The 15,479-nt window shown below is 44.7% G+C and overlaps 2 protein-coding genes across 2 annotated transcripts in view; both read right to left on the reverse strand.

The window, feature by feature from the left end:
- Window positions 1-4,053: 4,053 nt before the first annotated feature.
- On the reverse strand, window positions 4,054-7,315 carry LOC121270515 (zinc finger protein 239-like). The gene is made up of 3 exons (XM_041175877.1): window positions 7,238-7,315; window positions 6,725-6,841; window positions 4,054-5,218 (listed from the first exon to the last, which is right to left on the reverse strand). The coding sequence occupies exon 3, from the start codon at window positions 5,148-5,150 to the stop codon at window positions 4,269-4,271; it is 882 nt and encodes a 293-aa protein (XP_041031811.1). The 5' UTR covers window positions 5,151-5,218; window positions 6,725-6,841; window positions 7,238-7,315; the 3' UTR covers window positions 4,054-4,268.
- Window positions 7,316-11,318: 4,003 nt separating this feature from the next.
- LOC121270512 (gastrula zinc finger protein XlCGF8.2DB-like) overlaps window positions 11,319-15,479 on the reverse strand; it is a 46,870-nt gene continuing 42,709 nt past the window's right edge. Inside the window, exon 4 of the mRNA XM_041175874.1 lies at window positions 11,319-13,443. Within this exon, the coding sequence (XP_041031808.1) occupies window positions 12,678-13,443 (766 nt within the window). The 3' untranslated portion in view covers window positions 11,319-12,677. The remainder of the gene's footprint in view (window positions 13,444-15,479) is intronic.

Consider the following 15,479-nt stretch of genomic DNA (forward strand, 5'->3'; position numbering starts at 1 on the left):
GGGGAAACATCCTCTGAGCATCCACCCTGTGAATCTGATATGTTTCAACAAGATCACCTCTGATTCTCCTAAACTCCAATGAGCAGAGGCCCAACCTGTTCAACCTTTCCTTACAAGACAAACCCCTTCATCCCAGAAATCAGCCGAGTGAACCTTCTCTGAACTGCCTCCAATGCAAGTGTATCCCTCCTTAAGTTAGGAGACCAAAACTTTCCCAATCTTCTTGGTAAGATCTTCATCTGACTTTTAAACAGGGAGTATGGGGAACTGAGTCTGAATTTCAGTGCAGGGAGGAAGGAGAGTGTGTGGGACATAGATTTACAGCTTTGGGGAACAAGAGAGGAAAAAATGTTCTTACTGAAAAAAGAGATGTCAAATCTTTTCATCTCGCACTCATCAGGACATTTCACATGAATACCAATATAAGGGGAAAACAACAATTTATACTGTATATGAAGAGAGTGCTGACCAGTTGGCAAGTTTGACTCTGATTGGTAGAGGCATTGCCATGGAGAATGCACCAGTGATAGTGACTGATGGTTACCTGTGAAGCATTGTTTGAAATTAAACCAGGCAGCTTGATCCTGACTGGTCAAAGCATTGCCCTGAGGACTAAGTCAGTAAATGGCTTCCACTTATTTTGTTTATCTTAAAAAGGAGCCAAGTATTCTGTATTTACAGTGAAGAATTGTGTAAACTTCTTTCCAGGGTTTTAGAAAGGGAAGATTTTCAAATCTGCAGTGGGGAGAAACTGTACATGGGTTTTGCATGTGGAGGTTTCAAAAAACCATCCAACCTGGAGAGATACAAGGATACCTACACCACGGAGAAACTATGGAAATATCAGGACTGCGGGAAAGGATTCAATTACCCATCTGAGCTGGAAACTCATCAGTGCAGTCACACCAGGGAGAGACTGTTTACCTGCTCACTGTGTGGGAAGAGATTCAGTCAGTCATCCAGCTGCTGAGACACCAGCAAGATGACATGTGACTGCAGGAGTTGGATTCTGGTGTTACTGCTGTTGTTAATCAGATTCAACAACAATTCACCTTCATATAGTGATTTTATCAGTCAACATCACAAGGAGAGTTATCAAATTAAATTTGTCAGAACCACACATTGAGCAATTTGGGAAGATGGAGAAAAATGTGATTAAAAAGATAAATTTTTAGGAGCATCTTAAGAGGGAGAGAGAAGTAGAAAGGCGGGGAGGTTTTGGGAGGGAATTACATAGCAAAAAGACTCAGACAGCTGAAAGCATGGCCACCAATGGTGAAGCAAAGAAAATATGGGATGTGAAAGGGGCTGGAATGAGAAGAGGACAGATATCCAAGAGACCTGTGGGGCTGGATGAGATTCCAAAGGTAGGGAGGGGTGAGGCAATATAGGAGTTGAAAACAAGGATGAGAATTTTAAAATCGATGTGTCACTGAGATCCAGTGCAGGTCAGTGAGCACAGGGGTGATGGGGGAATAGAATTTGGCCTGTGTTAGGATACAGGAAGAGAGTTTTGAATGACCTTGAGTTTGTGGAGGGTAGAGTGTGGGAGGCCGGCCAAGAGTGTGTTGGAATAGTCCAGTCTAGAGGTGACAAAGAGATGGGGTGAGGTATGGATGGAGTCAGGCGATGTTACGGAGCTGGAAATAGGTGGTATTAGTGATGGGAAGAATATGTGGTCGGAATCTCATCTCAGGGTCAAATGTGAATCGAGGTTGTGAAAAGTGTGGTTTAGTCCACAGTTGCCAGGGAGAAGGATGGAATTTGGAGCTGGGACCATAAAGAATGTCTCCAGCCTCTCCAACATCCACTTGGAGGAAATGTCTATAAGTCCAGTACTGGATGTGGGATAAGCAGCCTGAGAATTGCACAACAGTGGAGGAGTACGACAGGTGCTGGTGTCATCAGCATACATGTGAAATTGAACACTGTTCTCAGATGTTGTCCATGAGGGGCAGTGTATAGATGAGATTGAGGGGGAGGGGGCGGTCCAGGATAGATCCTCAGGGTCACCAGAGGTAATGGTGTGGGAGCTGGAAGAGAAGACATTGCAGGTGATACTGTGGCTGTGAATTGCTGGATAAGCAAAGAACCAGAAGAGTGCAGAGCCACCCAGCTGGACAAGAGTGAAGGGGGGCTGCAGGAGTAGCAGGTGGTTTAACCATATCAAAGGCTGCAGACTGATGGAGAAGGACAAGGAGAGACAGCTCACCTTTGTTGCGACATGGGATGTGTTTAGTGACTCTGATAAGAGTTGTTTCAGCCCTGTGATAGGGGCAGAAACCTGCTGGGAGAGATTGAAACATGGAGCTCCAGGAAAGACAGGGACGGATTTGGGAGGTGACGAAATGCCCTCGGATTTTGGAGAAGGAAGGGAGGATGAAGATGGGGCAGTAGTTTGCAAAGACGGTGAAGTCAAGGGTTTGTTTTTCATGAGGAGGGGCTGATGTGGGCGAATTTAGAGGAGACAGGGACAGTACCTGAAGAGAGAACCATTAACAACGTCAGTGTACATGAGGAGAGTTGCGGGGGGGGGGGGGGGGGGGCAGTAGTTTAGTGGGAATAAGGTTGAAGGAAGAGGTGGGTCTCCTCTCCAAGGTAAGCACTGAGAGGGTCTGATGGGAGATGGGAGAGAAACTAAAGAAAGATGTGGGTTCAGGACAAGGAGGATCTTTAGAGGCAGTTTGTCCCGGTGGGTCAGTGGAAGGGAGGGAAGCAGCAGAGGCAGCTGATCGGATTGTCTCAATCTTAGTGACAAAGAAGCTCCATGAGCTCCTCACACTTGTTGTTGGAGGTGAGGATGGAGGAGACAGGGGGAGAGAGAGCCCTTCAAAAGGTAATAACTTGTGTTTGAGATAGTAACAAGATTCACCAGACTGAGTGGTTAACACAAAGTTGATTTATTTCACTTTTATCCAGATTATTAACCCCTACAACTAGGCTGGAGTTTATTAACATCAGCAAAAACAGACCCCAATGAACATGATTCAGTCCTAGATGTGATTAACAGCAAAATCCAATCACATAGAACCAGAAGTAGGAATAGGCCATTCGGCCCTTCAAGCCTGCTCCGCCATTCAAAGTGATCATGGCTGATCCTCTATCTTAACACCATATTCTCGCTTTCTCTCCATACCCCTTGATGTTCCTAATATCCAAAAATTTTATCAATTTCTTTCTTGAATATGCTTAGTGACCCAGCCTCCACAGCCTTCTGTGGTAGAGAATTCCACAAGCTCCCTCTGAGTGAAGAAATTTTTCCTCATCTCAATCCTAAATGGCCTGCCCCACGTCCTGAGACTGTGCCCCTGTGGTTCTAGACTCCCCAACCAGGGGAAATGTCCTCCCTGCATCTATTCAGTTAGAATTTTATACATTTCAATTAGATCCCCACTCATTCTTTTAAACTCTAGTGAATTTAGGCCCAGTCGAACTAATCTCTCCTTATACGACAGTCCTGCCATCCCCGGAATCAGCCTAGTGAACCTTCGCTGCACTCCCTCTATGGCAAGTATATCTTTTCTTAGGTAGGGAGACCAAAACTGCAAGCAATACCCCAAGTGTGGTCTCACCTAGGCCCTGTATAACTGAAGTAGGGCTACTTCTGAACTCAAATCCTCTTGCAATGAAAGCCAACACACCATTTGCCTTCCTAATTTCTTGCTGCACCTGCCTGTTTACTTTCATTGACAGGTGTACAAGGACACCCTGATCCCTTTGTACATCCACATTTCCCAATACATCATCATTTAAATAAATTTCTGCCTTTCTGTTTTTCGCACCAAAGCGTATCCAAGTCATTTATATGTACTGTGAATAGCTGGGGCCCAAGCACTGATCTCTACGGTACACCACTAGTCACCATCTGCCATCCAGAAAAAGACCTATTTATTCCTACTCTCTGTTTCCGCTCGGTCAACCAATTCTCAATCCATGCCAGTATATTATCCTCGATCCCATGTGCTTTAATTTTGCCCACTAGCCATTTATGTTGAACCTTATTAAAAGCCTTTGTGAAACCCAAATACACCATATCCACTAGTTCTCCCTTATCTATCCTACTAGTTACATCCTCAAAAAACTCCAGTAGATTAGTTAAGCATGATTTCCCTTTCATAAACCCATGCTGACTTTGTCTTTGACCATTTATGCTTTCCAAGTGTTCTGTTACCATGTCCTTTATAATAGAGCCTAGCATTTTCCCCAGAACTTATGTTAGGCATTCACTGTAGTTACTCATGAACTCACTGATGACTCAGCAGGGTGGATCACCAAGTGAATCCTTTCCCATACTCGGAGTAGGTGAATGGGCTCTCCCCGGTGTGAACTCGTTGGTGTTTAGTGAGTTCCGCTGATAGCATGAACCCAGTCCCACACTGAGAGCACACGAACGGTCTCACATCAGTGTGAACACGCTGATGGGACATCAGTTCCCCCGAACTTTTATAGCACTTCCCACAGCATGGGCATTTATAAGGTCTCTCCCCAGTGTGAACTCTCTCATGTCTCAGCACATGGGATAATTGAGTGAATCCCTTCCCACACATGGAGCAGGTGAATGGTCTCTCCCCAGTGTGAATTCGCTGGTGTACAGTGAGTTGAAATGATCCCTTGAACCCAGTCCCGCACTGAGAACATCTAAATGGTCTCTCATCAGTGTGAACACGTTGATGGCACATCAGGTCCCCGGAACTTCTAAAAAATTTCCCACAGTCTGGGCATTTAAAAGGTCTCTCCCCAGTGTGAACTCGCTGGTGTATCAGCAAGTTAGATGACTGAGTGAATCCTTTCCCACACTCTGAGCAGGTGAACGGTCTCTCCCCAGTGTGAACCCGCTGGTGTATTAGCAGGGTGGATGAATTAGTGAACCCCTTCCCACACTGGGAGCAGATGAACGGCCTCTCCCCAGTGTGAGTGCGGTGATGAGTTTTCAGCTCAGATGGGTAACTGAATCCCTTTCCACAGTTCCCACATTTCCACGGTTTCTCCCCGCTGTGACTGTGCTTGTGTCTCGAAAGGCCAGATGATCGGCTGAAGCCTCGTCCACACACAGAACACTTGTATGGTTTCTCCCCACTGTGAACGGTGCTTTTTCCTTCCATGTTCAAAATCTGATGATATTCAGGATATGATAAATTAGGCGACTCCATCAGATCTGTTGTGTTCTTTGGTTTGAGTTTCCCGGTTGCAAATCCTCCTCTTCTAATACCCTGTGAAACTGATTTAAAACAGTAAAAAAGGGAGTGAGAGAGAACCCACAAAAGCACAAAGGCAGCTTGTGGCACTAGGAAAAAGTGACCATGAAAACTGCTGGATTGTTGTGACAACCCAACTGGTTCACTAATGTCCTTCAGGGAAGGAAACCTGCCACAAAGTCTGGGCCTACACTCTGGCCTCTATAGGAGGAGTGAGAGAAGGGTGAGGAGTTGCAGGAGGATAACAAGAGGTGTTTTATATATCTACAATTCTATCAGAGCTTTGACGGAATCTCCCAAACCCTCAACCTCCACACCTAGAAGGATCAGGGTAGCAGGTGTATGTGAACACCATCACCTCCAAGTTCCCCTCCAAGTCACACACTGTCCTGACTTGTCTGTCATCCAGTACTGGATGAACAGAAATTTGCTCCATCTAAATACTGGGCAGACTGAAGCCATTGTCTTCAGTCCCTGCTACAAACTCCACTCCCTAGCTCCCGACTCCATCCCTCTCCCTTTCAACTGTCTGAGGCTGAATCAGACAATTCACAACAATGATGAAATATTTCACCCCAAGATGAGCTTCGAACCACATATCCACATCATCACCAAGACCGCCTATTTCCACCTCAGTAATAAAAACAGAAAATGTTGCAAACACTCAGCAGGTCAGGCAGCATCTGTGGAGAGAACGAGAGTTAATGTTTCAGGTTGTGATGACCATTCCTCAGAAATGCGGAAAGATAGAAATGTGATAGGTTTTCAGTCAGTGAAAGGGGAATCATGAGGAAAGAACAAAAGGGAAGGTCTGTGATCGGGTGGATCCACCTCAGCAACATCCCACGACTTTGCCTCTGCCTCAGCTCAACCATTTCTGAAACCCTCATCCATTCCGTTATTCCCTCTAGACTTGACTATGTGCACTTTCCTATCCAGTCTCCTACGTTCAACCTCCATAAACCTGAGGTCATCCAAAACTTCACACTCTGTATCACAGAATCACAGAATTGTTACAGCACAGGAGGAGATAATTCAGCCCTTCCTGTCTGCACCAGCTCCAAATGAATAATTCGCTGTGTGCCATTCCCCCATTTTCTCCCCATAACCCTGCACATTCATCCTTTTCAAACAATCCAATTGCCTCTTGAATGCTTCTATTGAAGCTGCCTCCATCACCATCACAAGCAGCACATTCCAGATCTTAGCCACTCACTGCATGAAAAAGGTTCTCCTGATGTCCCCATTGATTCCTTCTCAATTACCTTAAATCTGTGTCCTCCAGTTCTCGATCCTTCCACCAATGGGAACCATTTCTCCCTCTCTACTCTGTCCAGACCTCCATCAAACCTAAGTGAATCTTCCTCACACCGTGTCCCTTTCCCCCATCACCACTGTTCATCCCAGTGAAGCAACACCTCAATTTTAAAATTCTCATCCTTGTTTTCAAATCCTTCCACGGTCTCTCCCTCTGTGTTTGAAGTCCCACAGATATTCAAAGTATTTTCCCAAAGAGAGAACAGACAAACCTTATTCATTCCACATTCAAGTGATGACGATAGTCAGGTTCTGATGAATGGAGTGACTGCATCAAATCTTGTCATTCTTGATTTGAGTTTCCTATCTGAAAATCTTCTTCCAATAATCTGTAAAAAAAAGTTTACAAAATCCAGCACTGTCAGTCCAGAATAGAAATTGAAAAGTGGCAAACATTTCTCTTGGTCTGAGTTTGCTGTGTGTAAATCCTCCCCTTCTAACCCCCTGTAAAAGGAGTTTCCAAAATCCATCCCTGTCAGTCCAGGATAGAAATTCACAATATTCTCTCCTCCTGCTACCTGGACCAGGATGACCGCGCATGCGCCCTGCTGCACATTGTCCCCTATAAAGATGGCGGCTTTTAATGGGGAATTATGTGTTTAGCGCCTTCCCGCATTTGCCGCCCGCTTTGCGACAATCGCGGAACCTGTGCATTCCTAATGTGGGTTTGAAGCCTCCACCGTGTGTTCATGAACCCTCCCCACCAATTCCGCCGCCTCCATTACCCTCCCAGAATCGGCCATTTCTCAGCGTTTGAGGAGCCGAAATAAACACCATCCGGCAGCGGCAGACTCTGCGCATGCGCTGTTCTAAGCACACCACTGCACATGCGCAGCCGCCCCTGCAGTGAGGACAGGGCACAATCTGTATCGCTATGAATGCTGGGTAATAGCCCCGCCATGGAAAGGATGTTGTTGAATACATAATTTTTGTTTTGCGATTTGATTACGATGAAGCCGTAGGGGGAAAATATAAAATTATTACTCCCCTTGATAGATAACCAAAGGTCAATGGCCTTGCACCATTGCTCTATCCTGAATGTAATTACCAGCGTAACAAACCACAACAGTAAGATGTGAACTTAGTGGAGTCCAGGCAGATCGGATAAACAATTGATTTCCCACCCCCCCATAAACTGCTTAAGAATGTGCTGGCTATGGATCAAATGCTTTGAACTTTTAAATATGGATTGTTAATATCATTAAAGGGCAATAATGAAACAAATGGCTTTTTCAGACAATGATTGCTGACCATTACTGACACTGATTGTCAATCACAAGCTTTGATTGATTCACTGAATTTAAATTTCACCAGATCTGATCCTAATTCCCAAACAGAGAATGCTGGAAATACTCAGTGGCCAGGGTTGAGACTGTGGAAAGAAAAACAGTTCATGGTTCAGGTCACGGGACTTCCAACTGAACTGGAAAAAAGTTGGAGATACAGCAGATTTTAGGAAAGAAAAAAGACAGGGAAAGGAGGAGGGGGAAGAACAGAAGAGAAGTTTTGTGATTGGCTGGATAGAGAGATTAAACAACAAAAGGGATGAGGATGCCAGCTATTCTGTACCTGTCATCTATTGCTGCTCTGATTGGAAATGTGTTGCTTTTCTACTGACCCATTTCACTCTATCCCACACTGAAAACTCTCAATCCTTCACCAACATTATGAACATTTTATTGAGCAAACACACACAATCATACAGAAAAAGTCTCATCAATTTAAACATTGAAATAATGAAACAAAGAAATATTTATGACCCAGAAGGTGGCCATTCGAAACATCGTGTCCATGTCGGTAGAAAAAGAACAATCCAGTTCAATCCCATGTTCTAGCTCTTGTTCTGCAGCCATGTAGGTTACAGCAGCTCAAATGAATTTCCACATGTTCTTTTCTTTAATCCAGTGGGGGTTTCTGTCTCTACTACCAGCTCAGGCAGTGAGTTCCAGACCCCCCACGCCCACTGAGTGAAACAAATTAATTCACAACTCCCATCTAATCCTTCCATTAATTCTGTTAATTTGAATTGTTGCTTTTGCTGTGGCTCTGTTGGTAACACTTTCACCTTTATGTTGGAAAGCTATGATGTCAAATCTCATTGCTAAAACTTGAGCACAGCAATTTAGTTTGACATTCCCTCCAAGCAATGAGTGAGTCCTGCACTTGCGGAGGTATTTCCTTGAGATTTTAAAACTGAGCCACCTGCCCTCTCAGGTGGGTGTAAAATTCCCCATGTCACTATTTCAAAAAGAGTCCCATGTCCTGTTGAATATTTATCCCTCAATCAACATCACAAGAATGGTATCTCTGCTCATTGTGACGTTGCTGTGTGTGGGGGTTGCTGTGTTTCCTACATTACAACAGTGAATCCACTTCCAAAGTACCTCATTGGCTGGAAAGCACTTTGGGATTCTGGTAGTGGGGAAAGGTGCTACATCAATGTGAGGATTTCTTTATTTATGAACCTATGTCCCTGGTTATTGATCTCTTTGCTCACGGAAATAGGTCCTTCCTATCCACTCTATCACGGTGACTCATAATTTTATACACTTCAGTTAAATCTCCCCTCAGCCTCTTATGTACCAAAGGAGACAAACTCATCCGATCCAATGTTTCCTCGAAGCTCATTTTGATGTGAATAAGGTTCAGGAGGAGTTCAGAAATACTCCCCCCTAATCTTATGAATCAGATCATTCTCATCTGGATCCTGTTTGATGTGGACCCGCCCTTATTGGTCCCCCAGGAAGTGTCCATTCCAATCCTGTGACTGAACGGTTTTGTAGGTACGGGGCTAGAGTGGAACTCGCTGCTCTTAAAATGCCATCACTCATTGTACATTAGGCCGGACCTACAAACTTGTCTCTCGCACTTCCAGTGAAGCGGAGGGTAGTTTTCATGTATATACTTGGAGCTGTGGTATTAACAAAAGCACACAGGAGAAAGACTCAGTTTGAGCGGTGATACTGCAGGAGGGATGGAGAGCTGGGGATCACCACGAAAGCAGCAAAGTTTTTTAAAAAGGCATCTAATGTGGGGCTTGAACCCACGATCCTGAGATTGCGTCTCATGCTCAACCAACTGCGCGAGCCAGACAAAGCAAAAGAACATATCCACATCTGTTACCGCAGTGAGTTAACTGTCTGAATGAAATGGCAGAGAAGGGAATTGGCCAGCAGAAGCCCAAGGGTCCAATGCTTTCCACTCAATCATTAATAACATCATTCACAGCTTCTGCTTCTTAGTTGCATATCCTTCCAAACGTTGTGATCCATTTTCCTCAGGGTTTGTGACCTCATTTTGAAATCAGATTTGCTGCAACTTCCAACACAAATTGAATTGCAAACCTGACGGACATTCAAGTCAATCGGTAATACAAATCCCATGGTGCTCATTTTCAGATTCATAACAATCAGCTTTTCAATAAAAAAAATGAATTTTTCAGTGAAAAGATTTAGAAAGTTTGTGTGATTTTTATTTGTGACTCACTCACTCGGGTGTTCTGTAAGTGCTGCTTATAATCGACCTGCGTTTTCCTGAGCTGGTGCTCGGTGTATTGGGAGGTTTGGCCCGGATTGGAGTATCTTGCGTCCTAGGGATGGGCAGTAACCCACTGATTGAAGCTGCAGTCACTGCTTTTTGCTGGCAGCGGGAGATTGGAGAGTGTGGGGCTGGAATTTTGCTGCTTTTCCCTGTCTCACTCACTGTGGAGCTGAGGAAAAGCGAATCACTGATGGGTTTGTTTAAATCCAATATTTTGATAGATTTCTAATATGTGAGACATAGTTACATGGTAGGTCTAATTGTTCTCTCGTTATATTTGAAATGAATATTCGAAAAAGTTGCTTGTGAGGGAACTCACCGGATAACAGTAGAGCTGGCAATATTTGTGGGGATCTTTTCTTGCTGTTCAGGTACCCACTGACAACACAGACCTGAGTATCAATGACTGTTTATGGGTAGAAAACAGTGAAGGCTTCACCCCTGGATGTGTTGTGAACTACCAATCTTTCAGTTAACAGCGAATGCGCTGACCAATTGCACCACAGCAACTGATATAAAACCAGTCTGCAAGATATCCTAAACCAGGGTGTTAGCGAGTTAAAGCTTCAGATTGCCGCTACCGGAATGACAATGGTTCTCTATCAGTTTTACTCTTCCAAAATAAAGGATGGGACATCCATTGTGGATATATGGAAACAGTTTGATCCCACCCACTGCAGACACATCCATGTCACTGGGAACCAGCTCTCCTACAACCAGTGCCATCTCCCTTTGAGCCTTTCGGTGTCTTGTCTGTTACCAAGTATTCTGAATGTCCCAAAGCCGATATTAGGGTTGAATTCCCGATGTGCAGCAACGAAAATCCTTTCAATGTCTCAGGTCAGTTAATTTCACAGATAACATAAAAGTCAATGTTCCAGCGTCTTAAAGAAGGGAAAGGTGCCTTGACTGTTTCTGGTCAATCAGACAGTTCACCCTTCACTTTCCTTGGATTCTGGTTCCCAAAGGGTTTCTAAAGATTCACACAGCTTGCCGGGAAAGGGTAGGGAGATGGTGGAGGGCAGTGGGGACGGGAGGTTTGATGGAGCAGATAGGGAGAAACTGTTTCCACTGACGAGGGTCAGTAACCAGACACTGGGTTTTAAGATAATTAAAGAAAGACAGACTTGCATTTATATAGCGCTTTTTCCGGCCAGCAGACGTCTCAAAGTGCTTTCCGGCCAATGAAGGGCTTTTTGAAGTGTTGTCATTGTTGTGATGTAGGGAACACAACAGCCAATCACCTCTCAGCAACACCCCCCCACCACTCCAACAAACTGCAACGTCAAAATGAGCAGATAATGTGTTTTTGTGACGTTGATTGAGGGATGAACAGGACACATGGCTGTGAGATACTGTATTCCCTTAATATCTTGATCTAACCATGTGAATATTGGGATATTGTCTCACAATTAAATGAACAGATTTTGATCACGTTTCTGCCCAGTTTCAAAGCGGGGACCTTTCAGCATGATAACCACTCCACTACAGGACAATACCTGATGGAGCCAGAGGCACCTGCACATCATGTTAAACTGTGAGGTCCTGCAGCAACAGTTTGGGTCTTTGATTTACAGAAATGGAATTCAGGTGGCAGAGTTAGAAATCTTGTCATCAAATTAATCTGATAATGTCCTCATAAAATGGCAGAGCACGTGAGGAGACCATTCAACCCATCATATCAATATCATTTTTTACATTGTTCTTTCAATTAGACTCAACTTCTTTCTCTCTCTCAATAACACTGATTTTATTTTTCCTTTCAAGTCATTGTCCAATTCCCTTTTGAAACCTCTGAGTGAAGAAAAACAACATTGAAAGAGGTACAGGAGCTTCAGCAGTGTCCATGCTCAGTGTGTGAAAATTAACAGTTTCCCTGATCCAATGACATGAAGATTCTTATACAGCTTTCCAAAAAAATGAAGTTAATTTCAAATCAAATTTACAAAGGAATTTTATGCTGATCAAGCACCTCCTTATTTTTCTCTGTGGTTATATACAATCTAATCCCCCTTGCTGCACAACCTTTTACAGAGGCTGTTATAGAAAAGAGGGAAAGGTTTGCTGCAGCAATACAAAGCCCTGGTTAGATCACACCTGGCGAACTGTATATAGTTCTGGGAAGGGCACCTTATATAGGATCAATATTTGCCTTGAAAGGTTCAGTGGAGCCACATTGATGAGGTTGGTGGATTTTGGAAATTTAAAGTTGTACATCCACAGCTTGTGGCATTATTTCACCTCACTGTTCACTTTATGTTCACGTCAAACACACTTGATGCTGTTATTGGCTGAACAAATCTTCTGTGTTTGAACTAAACATGCTGTTATTTGGCTCTCCCACTCCTGCCGCCCGGGCTTGGCCCTCATCAGGGAATGTTTTCTAGTTGCTGTGTGAACTGTCACAATGAACTGATCCTAGAGTGAGGATGGGGATCTTTGTGGAGCCTCCTGGTCCACTGCAGCCCCAAGAACACAATCAGCTATAGATCCAGAACATCAAACTTCAGCCCGGTTACAGGGATTTTAACATCAGCAGAAACAACCCCCAACTGCCAGAATGAAGATGGTTCAATTTTTGGTGTGATTAACAGCAGCAATAACAGCAGAATCCAAACTCTGGAGTCACTTGTGAACTCGCTGGTGTGTCCGCAGGTTAGTTGACTGAGTGAATTTCTTCCCACACTCAGAGCAGGTGAATGGTCTCTCCTCAGTGTGAATTCGCTGGTGCTTCACCAGTTCAGAGGACCCAGTGAATCCCTTCCCACATATAGGGCAGGTGAATGGTCTCTCCCCAGTGTGAATCCGCTTATGTATCCGTAGGTCGGATGACTGAGTGAATCCCTTCCCACACTCGGAGCAGGTGAACGGTCTCTCCCCAGTATGAATCCATTGGTGTCTCAGCAGGTGGGATGACCGAGTGAATCCCTTCCCACACTCGGAGCAGGAGAATGGCCTCTCCCCAGTGTGAGACGTCTGGTGTTTCAGCAGGTGGGATGACTCGGTGAATCTCTTCCCACACTCGGAGCAGCTGAACGGCCTCTCTCCAGTGTTAAACTGCTGGTGTCTTAGCAGGCTGGATAACTGAGTAAATCCCTTCCCACACTTGGAGCAGGTGAACGGCCTCTCCCCGCTGTGAACCCGCTGGTGTCTCAGCAGGTCAGATGACTGAGTGAATCCCTTCCCACACTCAGAGCAGGTGAACGGTCTCTCCCCGGTGTGAAACCGCTGGTGTCTCTGCAGGTGAAATGACAGAGTGAATCCCTTCCCACACTCGGAGCAGGTGAATGGCCTCTTCCCAGTGTGAATTTGCTGATGTCTCAGCAGGTGGGATGACAGAGTGAATCCCTTCCCACACTCGGAGCAGGTGAACGGCCTCTCCCTGGTGTGACTGCGTCGATGATTTTCTAGCCAGGATGGGCAATTGAATCCTTTTCCACAGTGCTCACATTTCCACGGTTTCTCCATGGTACGGGTGTCCCTGTGTGTCTCCAGGTTGGATGATAAGTTGAAGCCTCGTCCACACAGAGAACACGCGTACAGTTTCTCCCTGCTGTGAATGGTGTGATGTTTTTTCAGGCTGTGTAACTGGTTAAAGCTCTTTCCACAGTCAGGTGGAACACTCTCACTCGGGTGTGTGTGTCTCTCGGTGCTTTTCCAGACCCACTGATATTTGAAATCTTTTCTCACAGACAGAACAGACACACATTTCTCCATTCATATTCAAAGACCGATGATAATCCGGTCCTGATGAATCGAGTGGCTCTGACAGATCTTGATGTGTTTGATTTGACTTTCCCATCTGCAAGTCCTCCCCTTCCGATTCTCTGAAAAAATAGTTTACAAAATTCATCTCTGCCAGTACAGGATAGAAATTCAGAACAGACAATTTTAGTTCCTATGGAACATTTTTTTCTGCTTGTGTTCCCCCAAAGCTCCAAATCCCCGTCCTACACACTCTCCCTCTTCCCTGATAAAAGCAAAATACTGCAGATGCTGCAAATATGAAACAATATGAAAATGCTGGATAATTTCAGCAGGTCCAGCAGCATCTGTGGAGAGAGAAACAGAGGTTAACGTTTTGAGTCCGTATGACCCTTCTTCAGAGCTGAAGAGAAGTAGAAATGTGATAAAATTTACATTGTTTAAGGGGGGTGGAGCAGGTGAAGCTGGATAGAAGGCCAGCGATAGATGGGGACAAAGGAAAGATTGACAAAGATGTCAAGAGCTAAAGGACAAAGGGAGTGTTAATGGCTGTTGTAAGGGCTAAAAGACGTGCTGATATTAGTGTAAAGGTAAGAAAGTAGAATTTGATAATAGCAGAACATGGGTGGCATCGTGTGAAAGGACAACATGGAACAAGTAACAGATGGCCCTTTTGGGGATGGGGTGGGGGGAGGGGACAGTGGTGGGGAGAAAGGATAGAAAGGGGGATCAAAAAGGGGATAAAACCATGGATAAATGAATAAAAATAAAAATGAAAATAAGTGGATAAAGATTAAAAATGAATGTAGAAAAAAGGGGGATTAAAAAGGGTTGAGGATAGTTGAGAGAGTTCATGGTCTGAAGTTGTTGAACTCAATGTTATGTCCAGAAGGCTGTAAAGTGCCTAATCTGAAGATGAGGTGCTGTTCCTCCAGTTTGCGTTGGGCTTCACTGAAACATTGCAGCAGGCCAAGGATAGACATGTGGGCATGAGAGCAGGATGGTGCATTGAAATGGCAAGAGACAGGAAGGTCTGGGTCATGCTTGTGGACAGACTAAAGGTGTTCCGCAAAGCGGTCACCCAGTCTGCGTTTGGTCTCCCCAGTGTAGAGGAGACAAGATTGACCTTCCTCCCTGTGCTGAAATCCAAACTGAGCTTTGGACAATTCTTTCTCTATCTTTTTAACAAATCTGTACAACCAGAGGGAACAACTTTTTTGATCATTCACTTCAATCATTACACATGACAAAACAGTAATCTAAAACCTCCTGACTGACCGTACAGAATAGCAGATGTTAACTTTGTGTCCAAAACTTACTGTGTGGAGATTTAATGAGTGATCGTGACAGTGGTTTCTCCAAACCTCCGAGGGTTACCTTTCTTCCTTCTCTCCCTCTCCAACTAAGTTAAACCTGGGATCAGTCTCGTGGCCCATTCTGGTTCCTGCTTTTCTTCCTGATGACTAATTAACCCCAATTAAACACTGAAAAAAGACTGAAGACACTGTTTTCAGTCCCTGCTCCAATCTCCATTCCCTAGATACCAACTCCATCCCTCTCCCTGGGAACATTCTGAGATTAAGCCAGTCTGTTCACACACAACCTCTTGTGTTACACTTCATCTTGAGATGGGATTCTGACCTCATATCTGTGTCATCACTAAGATCACCTGTTTCTGTAACATCTCCCGACCTCACCCTGTCTCAGTGCATCTGCTGCTGA

The sequence above is a fragment of the Carcharodon carcharias genome, chromosome 27 (genome assembly GCF_017639515.1).
Source record: "Carcharodon carcharias isolate sCarCar2 chromosome 27, sCarCar2.pri, whole genome shotgun sequence".
Taxonomy (NCBI): Eukaryota; Metazoa; Chordata; class Chondrichthyes; order Lamniformes; family Lamnidae; genus Carcharodon; species Carcharodon carcharias.

Bases quoted from the DNA above. Each gene is read 5' to 3' on its own strand.
- LOC121270515 (XM_041175877.1), bottom strand. From the start codon at position 5,150: ATGGAGTCGCCTAATTTATCATATCCTGAATATCATCAGATTTTGAAC.